Here is a 9,560-nt window from a genome sequence, read left to right on the forward strand (position 1 = left end):
GTTTTGATTTTAAGTTTAATTTGAAAATTTTTTCAAACTGTGTCAAACTAGACAATTGACACCCATACAATGAAATAATGTATTAGATCAGGTCCGATTTAACTTTCTAAATCTATAATTTCGTGGCTTTCACTTTGAAAAGGTTATTGGAATCAATAGGATACTGGACTGGGCTTTCACAGGTTCAATTAGTCCAACCCTCTATTAGTAGTGGACCTAATAGTACCCACAGGCCCCCCTTTGTGTAGCATAAAGTTTATGGGACATTAGTAAAAGGTAAAAGGCAAGGGCCATAATTCCACAAACCTAACCGAACCGTTGCACAACGGATTCTTTCCCGGCAACCAATTTCAAAAATCTGAAAAAGGAAGCAAGTTAACTAAAGCAAATCCCAATCTTTCCTTTCCCAGTTTTTTTAAAACACAAACACCAACGCTATTCTTATTTGCCTCTCCATCTCAAATTAATTTCAACCATGGGTTGTTGCTTCGGTAAATTCAGTCTTAGGAAAGCAAAAATTTCCACAGAAGAATCAACCCATGTTGAAGACAAGCTTGTCATCTCACAAGCTTCCGAAATTCCAACTCCAATTCATCTCTCAAACAAAATTTCCCCGTCACCTCCTTCACCCCCCAGTTGTGCTTCTTCTGTTTCTTCCTTTACTTGCAGCACAGGCAACACCACTGAATCATGCTCGTCAATCTCAACTGCTTCTTCCGTTTTGAGCTCCAAAGATAGATCTTTCTCCAATGAGTTTCTTTGGGCTTGTGTCAAGGAGAATCCACATGTAGTTCGCATTAATTCCATCAAGGAAGCTGCTCTTTCTTTAGCAACCTCTAAAGTTGAAGCTCAGATGTTTGGCTCGCCTGCTAAGTCATTTGTGGCTCCAACACTGATCAGCCACTCAATCCCACAAAGGATTAAGGGTTCTACACCACAGAAGATAGTCCGGCTATCAGAGAATAAACCAAGTACTCTTGTCCTGCGTCACCAGCCGAGATCACCAGCTACTTTAACTCGACAAAAGAGCTTTTGTATGGAGCCTGAGAGGCAGAATTCTTCGTATTCTTTGCCAAGTAGACCCTTGAGATCACCATCTCCCAGCAGGAGATTCAGTACTGGTGATAGTAACAGGGGATTATTAACAAATACCCATATAGAAAGTTGTTCAAAGAGAATAGTTGGTGCTAAGCTAAATGGAATAAATTCAGTTTCCTCTTCGCTAAGAAGAGAAAATTTTAGGCCTGCGAGTCCAAGCAACAAGAATTCAATGGGATTGCGGGTTTGTATGAGGAATAGAGAAACATGCACTTATAGAATTGGTTCTAAAATTGATGAAGTTGCAGCCAAAGAAGCAGTTGCTGAGCAGGAGAGTGAGTGCTTTCCCATGGAGGACATTGATAATCCTCTTATCTCCCTGGATTGTTTTATTTTTCTGTAGAAATTAAGATTTGTGTGTGCATGCATGTTTAATTTTGCTCATATTGTCCATAGGATTCTTGGTTTTTCAATCTTTCTGATTGTTTATTTAAACTATTCATGTATAGTTTTCAAAAGCATAGATAAATTGGGATCAAATTCTGATTGATTTGTAGTTGATTTGGCTGTATTCCTCGTGCCTTCTGTGCTAATTGAGGGCATGTTATAATGTTTGCTGGTTTGAGAAATTTTTGGTGGCAGAAGAATAAATTCAGTTCAGTAACTGATATTATTATGTTAGATTTGGTTGATGATTCTAGCCATATTCATTTCAATTCTACTGTGGGACAAACAAACGCATTTCACAAACCATGCATCTCAATTCATTGGGCCTTTCCATACTATCAAATAGAAAACTGCAGGAACGCCATATTCTAGGAGCCTAGCTAGACGATGTAATTGAACAAATCCTCCTCTATTTGATGCAGGTCGAGGACTCCTTCTTTCTCTTCTTCAAACTCTGATTTGTATTTTTTGTAGAGAAATCTCTTATTAAAGATAACACAAGGTCAATTTTGCATCTTATCTAAAGGATTCTTTCTTTTTTTGGTAGAAGAAACAATTTCCCTCTTTCATTAATATATCGATTACAATTTATGTTTGTAAGGATCTAATTAGAATGTCTTCTGCTACTAAAAATTTTCAACAAAGTGTACAAAAAGTGATCCTCTGTGTGTGTATATATATATATATATATATCAGTGTCAACACATACATAAAAGGACAATTTTTTGTGCGCAAGGCACTTTATCCAGACTTCTTCAATTGTCCAAAATAAAGAACATATTGGGCCAAAGAAAAACTTCGCAAAATGACTGAATTCATAAAATACTATACGTATTGAAACTGAATTTGCAAATTTGCATACAGAATTCTTTGACATATTGCTTGACTTTAGACATGGTCTTCAAAGAAACAGCAAATCAAAATGCAGTCGTTTTCTAGTGGATAAAAGAACGCTATCGCTAGTCTTTTGACGACAAATTTTGTTTTTTCCAGAATTCAATAAACAAATTCATGGGTTTAAAACATTATATGTTGAGTATTATATTGTATTATATAATTTTTAAAAAATAAAATAATAAAAAAATTTAATTCATATTTAATTATTTAAGAAAATATCATAAACATCTTTAAAAAACAGAATCTAAATTAAAAACGAAATTAACTCATGTAATCAAGTTGAATGAGCCACATACGTCTTGAGTTTTAATTAAATTGTGTAGTAAGATGTTCTCTCGTTTACTTTTAATTGTTTGTCAAAACACTTAATTCGAAACTTTGAATATTCTTTTGGCTGCCTTAATTGCAAGTTAAAATTGGTATTGATTCTATCGAATTTACAACTTCTATCATACCAACAAACAACAAAATTAAAGTTATAATCTATATCAATAAAATTATATATACTTATTTTAAGTACATAAATAAATATATATTTAATATATATATAATAATATGATTACATAATTTTAAATTAAAAATGAAACAACAATTAAGCACGTGATAATATATATAAATATATATTTATTTATATACTCAAATTAAACACACATAATATTGTTTAATCTAGATTGAAAGTTTCGGAATATATATGGGAAAAGATATTTTAAGGAAGTGTTTAGTTTGAGTAATGTTTTATTATCAAAATATGAAGATTACTTTGAAGATAAATTACTTAAAAGATTAATAGATATAAATTATTACTGTGTTTAATAAAATTTGGTAAAAATGGATGATATAAATAATTATTGTATTTAGTTAAAGATAATTAAAGAATATTAATAAATTATTTTATTTAAATACTTTTAGATATAATTATTTTTAAATATTTGTTATATTAATTAAAAATAAATTTATTTTTTCTCAAAAAATTAATAAATAATAACATAATTATAATAAAATCAAGATTACCTTAATAATTTTTTAATATTTAAGGTGAAAGTAGTAATCAGATTACCATTTATATTACCTATCACATCAGTATTGATAATAAAAAAATTACCATAATATTTTATTATTGATAAACAAAATAAAATCATGTAAATAATAAAAGATAAATTACCAAGATACTTTTTAAATCCCTAAAACCAAATGGCTCCTAAGTGTAATTCTCTTAGCTTCATTGGGTCATCCTATGTAAAAAGCATTTTGAACAACATTACTTGGTAATTCTTTTAAGGTACTAGTTAAAATACCGAAATATATAATTCCAAATCATATTCTAGTAATGTTATATGTATCTATATTAATGATAATATATTATCATGTAATTGAATGATTTTAAATTAAAGATAATATTATTTAATTTTATTCCATAAAATTATGTATATTTTTTATTAAATAATTAAATATATAATTTATGTATTATTATATAATTAAATAATTTTAAATTAAATGTAAAAATATTATTAAATTATATAAAAATATTATTAAATGATATAATAATATAATATTTATATACCGGGAAAAGGACTATTTCCCACCCATTTTTTAGGTTTATCTCAAACCTATATTCATGGAAAATGAAAAACCTTTTTTCCTACCCATGATCAAACTGTCGTTCAATTTTTTAGTTAGAGACAAGGTCGGAGAAGGAAGCAAACTTGAGGGGTGAAATCTAAACTTTTTAAACTTTGAGGGTGGGTTAAGTTTGTTAGTTTTTAAAACCTGGAGGGGGGAAATGGTGAAATTTTAAAGTTTTAAGGTTTTAAACAGTAAAATTTTAATTTTACCTCTGTCTCTAACTGAAAAATTAGACGACAGTTTGGTCATAGATAAGAAAAAAGATTTTTTATCTCCCATAGATATAGATTTGAGATAGACCTAAAAAATGGGTGGGAAATAGTCATTTTCCCTTTTATACCCAATTATGTGATTTAAAAAAAAAGTGTACTCGTTTTATGCTATTAATTCAACAATGGTTAAATATTCTCAATCATGAACTAGGATCGGGCTAAGTACAATTAAATACTTGTTGAGTTGGTAGAAATCATATCACGAGATCTTGAATTTTTTCGCCTCAAAATTAGGAGCCTATATGCTTATATCACATTTTTCATCATTTAAATATTTTTATTATTTTATGTGATAAAATATCTAAATTATATTTACCTTTTACCTTTATAAAGATTTATATTTATAATTTTATGTAAATTATAATTTATTGTTATTTAATATTACAACTTAATATTACTATAATATAGTTGAAATATTAATGGTTAAAACTAGAATTAAGTTAATGAAGATCTAAATTTGGATTAAAAAAACAAACAAAAAAAGGGTTGACGTTCATGTGTTTTTCATCCAAAAACACATGAAGAATTGGTTTGGGTTAACATCAATGCCAATATTTAGTGTTAATGTTAATCTATTCTTCGTATATTTTTTTATCCAAATCTGAATCTTCATTAACTCAATCTCAGTTTTAACCAACGATATTTTAATTATATTATAATAATATTAAATAATATAATAATATAAAATCACAACATTAAATAATAATAAATTATATTTAACATGAAATCATAAACATAAATTTTTATAAAGTTGAAGGTAAAAACAGTTTAGATATTTTAACATATAAAATAATAAAAATGTTTAGGTTATAAGTGTGTGATATAAATGTTCAAATTGACTCATTTTAGGGCAAAAAACATTCAATATCCCAATCATCACCCACAAAACACTCATCTTCCATCACGGACATTCACAATTACATGGTTCCTCATGCTATCATATCCACCACTCATACTTTTACTTACCCCAAAATTTACAGCATCAGACTCAGATGATTCTCCAAGCAAGTAGTCTGTTTCTTCTGAATTCGACTTGTCGTTAACCCATGGATGCTTCGCCATTATCCTCAGCCCCTCTAGTTCCATAGCTACTTCCTTCATTGTGGGTCTCTCCTCCCTTTTTACTCTCACACACCGTCGTGCAAGGCTAGCTACTTCCTTAAGCTGATCAGGATTTGCCTCCTTTGATACACCATCATCAACAACTTCTGCCAAGCGGTGTTCTTTCAGAGCAGAAACGAAATACATACCTAAATTTCTCTCCTCCTCTGCCCTGTCAAAGGAAACTGCCTTCTTACCTGTCAGTAGTTCAGTAAGCACCACTCCAAAGCTGTAGACATCGCTTTTCTCAGTTAACTGGCTTGTATGCAAGTATTCAGGATCTAAGTATCCAAGTGTGCCTTGTACAATTGTACATAATCCTTCTTGATCCAGCGGAACCAACCTGGAAGCACCAAAATCGGCCACTTTTGCAGTGTTATGATCGTCTAATAGAATATTTGTGGACTTAATATCTCTATGGATGATTGGTGTTGAAGCTGAAGAGTGCAAATACGACAGCACTCCAGCAGTTTCTGCTGCTATTCTCAAACGAGTTTCCCATGGAAGTGCTGAAACTTTACTTTTGGTATGGATGTGATCAAAGAGGGTTCCATTGGTGATATATTCATAAACAAGCAATGGAACCTCTGTCTCCAAGCAGCAACCTAGAAGCTTTACCACGTTCCTGTGGTTGATTTGGGAGAGCACAATTACCTCATTGATAAATTGCTCAATTTGACTTTGATCCACCACTTTAGACCTTTTTATGGCAGCAATTTTCCCATTTGATAAAATTCCTTTATAAACTGTACCATATCCCCCACGGCCAAGAATTCTGCTTTCACTGTAGTTGTCAGTGGCCTTCTCAAGCTCCTCAGCTGTAAAGATTTTTGCCGTTTCTCTGGTGGACCCTTCTCGCCCTGATAATTGCTGTTGTAAAAGAAAACCTCCATTTTGGCGGAAGAACTTCTCTCTGAGTTTGATGAGCTTCCATTTATTGAATCCACAGTACAACCAAGTGCCGCCTATTAGCAATCCTGTAAGGCATATGCTGATCCCTACATGGCATATCATACAAGGAGTTAAATATAACCAGTTACTTAACAAAAAACTCAACAAAATTGCAGCTGTAAACAAGGAGTACGTATAATATGCTTACCAACAGTGAGCTGAATTACAAGGGATCGATCAGCAATACAACGCTCTCCATCTTTTCTTCCATCCCCATGGTGCCACTTGGGGCACAAGCATGTGTAGCTGCCTTCTCTGTTTATACATATTCTTTCACAGTTGTGGAGACTAGAGTCCTGGCATTCATCTATATCTGCATATGAAATAAACAATCACAAGCCAAATCCCCAGTAATACAGATAAAAATGAACCAAATTTGAATGCGATGAGATTAAGTACCTTGGCAACCATTAGGGAGGTATGGGTTGCCTTGATAACCCTCCAGGCACTTACAACGGTACCCAGATCCATTTTCAGAATCAACGCAAGCACTTCTCCCCTGACATGCGTAACATGTCAAGTCTTTTTTAACTTGCTGGCAGGTTTCATTTCCGATTGCCCAATCAAGAACCGAAGGAAGTAAGCTCACATTTCTTAGATCTTGAAGATCAGTTGATGAAAAATTAAACTGATTGTCTTCAACAATGAAAGCATAGCTGCAGGGATTAAAGTCCCACACTCTGGTATGATTATTGTAACTACCCACAGTTAATTTAACGTAGTCCATACCTTTAGGAATGGACGTTTGGCAACATCCAACGCCTGAGCAGGAGCCATTAGATACATAGTCAATACTATCACAAACAGAGAGGCAACCCACCTTGAAAGTTTTTTCTCCCTGGGAACCGTAAACATATGCTTCTGTATCGCAACCAACAGCAGTAAACTTGTTATCAGTATCAGAGATGATGAATTTTGACAGACTGAGCCATGGTTTATTATCTGCAAAGGGGGCGCCAGATTTCTCGTAACAATCGTGGGCTATATATTGCAAGATGTGCAGCTTCCCTCCGAGAGTTATGTCGGTGACCTCTACATTACCATCCATCAGAAATGCTTTTGGAGGATCAAAGGTGTCGTTGCAAGTTATGAGGAAGTCTGGGTCGTAGTAACATTCATCTGTTGTACCGAATGGATATGGGATGCTGACATTGCCGCATTTATCTTGGCAGCCACGTTTGGCAATCGGATAGGCTTGTGCTGCTACAGCAGCTGCTAACACAACCCAGAAAAGTGTGAATTGTAAAAGCAACCCTTGAATTGCCATGGCTTCAGCTTCTTCTATCATGGGGTTTATTTATAAGTTCCATGGATGAATTTAATACAGAAGACTTCCTGTATGTTACTCAGTTTTCATAATGTTCAAAGGAAATAACATTTTGTCCTTTTCTGTCTACTGTTTTTCCATAGTCTAGGGGGAATGGTAGGCTAAGGGCTTGGTATTATCCATAGAATGGTGTTGGACTGATTAGATAGAATCCAAACCAAATTGAAGGATCCTAACCAAACCAGTCACCCATGACAGCTTACCAACTCTTTGCATCACGTGGACTGGAAAGAAAGGCGTAGACTGCTCCAACAAAACGGGGCTTTTTTATTTTTTAATAAATTATATGTCACATTTATAAATACCATTAATATTTTTTTTTGATATAAAGACAAATGATATAGAATTTAGCGACACTATAAGTTTTTACAACAATTATTTATAACATGATATAAATACAAAATAAATATCAGTAAAAGCTCAACAATATTGCAGCATTTAAATTGTCATTGAATTTAATTTTTTTTTAAAGTTAATTAATATATAATTTAATGGCATTTATAATTGTTGTTAAATAGTAAATATAATAATTTATACCGATATTTATAATTATCAATTGCCACTAGAAAATGACTATCATAATTTACATGGATATTTATAATTATCATTAAAAGCAACTATTATAATTCATACCGTCATTTATAACTATCATTAAAAGTTTTTATCATAATTTATACTAGCATTGACAATTATCTCAAAAAATTTGAAAAATTAATCAATACCACAAAAAAAACTTTTCTTTTTTCGGTCACTAATAGTTATAAAACAATAAATTCTTGATTTAAACTTCAACTTTTTATTATAAATAACAAAAAATACACTATGTCAAAAATATACAAGATTTTAAGTTCCTCAAAAAATAAATTGTTTAATAAAAAATAGAAACAACATTACTCTCAAGCTTATTAAACCTTAATAATTGATGAAATGTAACTCCAAACGATCAATCAATTTATATTATGTAACTTTAAAAAAAAAATAAAAAAGAGAAGGGAAAACCAAAAGTGGATGATAAAAATACTAAAACAAATCAGTTCGAATTATTTAACTCAAAATGAAACAATCTATATGAAAATATCATAAATTAAGCGGGACAATATACTAGATAGAAAAACAATGTTCAATAAAGTTAATTAAATCTTTCACAATGACATCACATATGCTACATAAAAAAAGTAATCATATCGAAGTCATTACCTCATTTTTTAATTTAATAATTTTATTAAATTATTCATTAACTTGACTACTTTCAACCGCAACCATTGTCTCCTTCTAATGTGCATTGGACCATATAAAATTGAATAATCTTGCTTACAAATCTAACAATAAAAACCTAAAATACATACTCATAGGTGGTTAAAACTAATATAATCAATTAAGTTTTAGAGATAAAATTATTATTTTTAGCGAAAATATTAAAAATAATAAAATATTATCAATTTCTCTCAAAAGTTTAAAAAATTAATTTTTTCCCATAGTTTAAAGAAATATTACATTTTTCCCCATAGGGTTTCTTTTTTTTTTCCCTCTCCCATTTTTTAGCATTGTTATTAGCCAACTTCTGTCTCTCTCCCCCTTGTCGGTGATGGAAACCATAACAAACTGGTCTTTGTTGTTGGACAAAGACTGGTTTGTTATGGTTTCGAGCGTTGACAAAGGGAGGGAGAGAGAAGTTGACCAGTGACAGTGTCAAAAAATGAGAGGGAGAAAAAAAATAAATTCTACAGAAAAAAATATAATATTTTAAAGTTTAATATATAAAGAAAATTGTTAGTTTTTTCAACTTAAGAGAGAAATAGAAAATATTAACTAATTCTATCAGTTTTAACTATTTACAAGTAAATGTTTGAGTTTTTGATACTTAATAAATATTGATTTAGAAATACAATAAACGTTTGGTGGGA

The 9,560-nt window shown here is 31.2% G+C and overlaps 2 protein-coding genes across 2 annotated transcripts; one reads left to right on the top strand and one right to left on the bottom strand.

Annotated features, from left to right (window-relative positions):
* The first annotated feature begins 439 nt into the window (after positions 1 to 439).
* LOC123206234 lies at positions 440 to 1,878 on the top strand. The gene has a single exon (XM_044623388.1). It carries the CDS (start codon positions 476 to 478, stop codon positions 1,439 to 1,441), a length of 966 nt encoding a protein of 321 aa, XP_044479323.1. The 5' UTR covers positions 440 to 475; the 3' UTR covers positions 1,442 to 1,878.
* A 3,121-nt stretch (positions 1,879 to 4,999) lies between these two features.
* LOC123206217 (wall-associated receptor kinase 2-like) lies at positions 5,000 to 7,662 on the bottom strand. The gene is made up of 3 exons (XM_044623369.1): positions 6,729 to 7,662; positions 6,478 to 6,642; positions 5,000 to 6,376 (listed from the first exon to the last, which is right to left on the bottom strand). Exons 1-3 carry the CDS (start codon positions 7,615 to 7,617, stop codon positions 5,169 to 5,171), a joined length of 2,262 nt encoding a protein of 753 aa, XP_044479304.1. The 5' UTR covers positions 7,618 to 7,662; the 3' UTR covers positions 5,000 to 5,168.
* Positions 7,663 to 9,560: the final 1,898 nt, after the last annotated feature.

The sequence above is a fragment of the Mangifera indica genome, unplaced genomic scaffold (assembly GCF_011075055.1).
Source record: "Mangifera indica cultivar Alphonso unplaced genomic scaffold, CATAS_Mindica_2.1 Un_0028, whole genome shotgun sequence".
NCBI lineage: Eukaryota > Viridiplantae > Streptophyta > Magnoliopsida > Sapindales > Anacardiaceae > Mangifera > Mangifera indica.

Bases quoted from the DNA above. Each gene is read 5' to 3' on its own strand.
- LOC123206234 (XM_044623388.1), top strand. From the start codon at position 476: ATGGGTTGTTGCTTCGGTAAATTCAGTCTTAGGAAAGCAAAAATTTCC.
- LOC123206217 (XM_044623369.1), bottom strand. From the start codon at position 7,617: ATGATAGAAGAAGCTGAAGCCATGGCAATTCAAGGGTTGCTTTTACAA. The intron at 6,643-6,728 runs GTACTTAATCTC...TTTCATATGCAG, and splicing joins CCTCCCTAATGGTTGCCAAG to ATATAGATGAATGCCAGGAC. The intron at 6,377-6,477 runs GTAAGCATATTA...TATGCCATGTAG, and splicing joins TGTAATTCAGCTCACTGTTG to GGATCAGCATATGCCTTACA.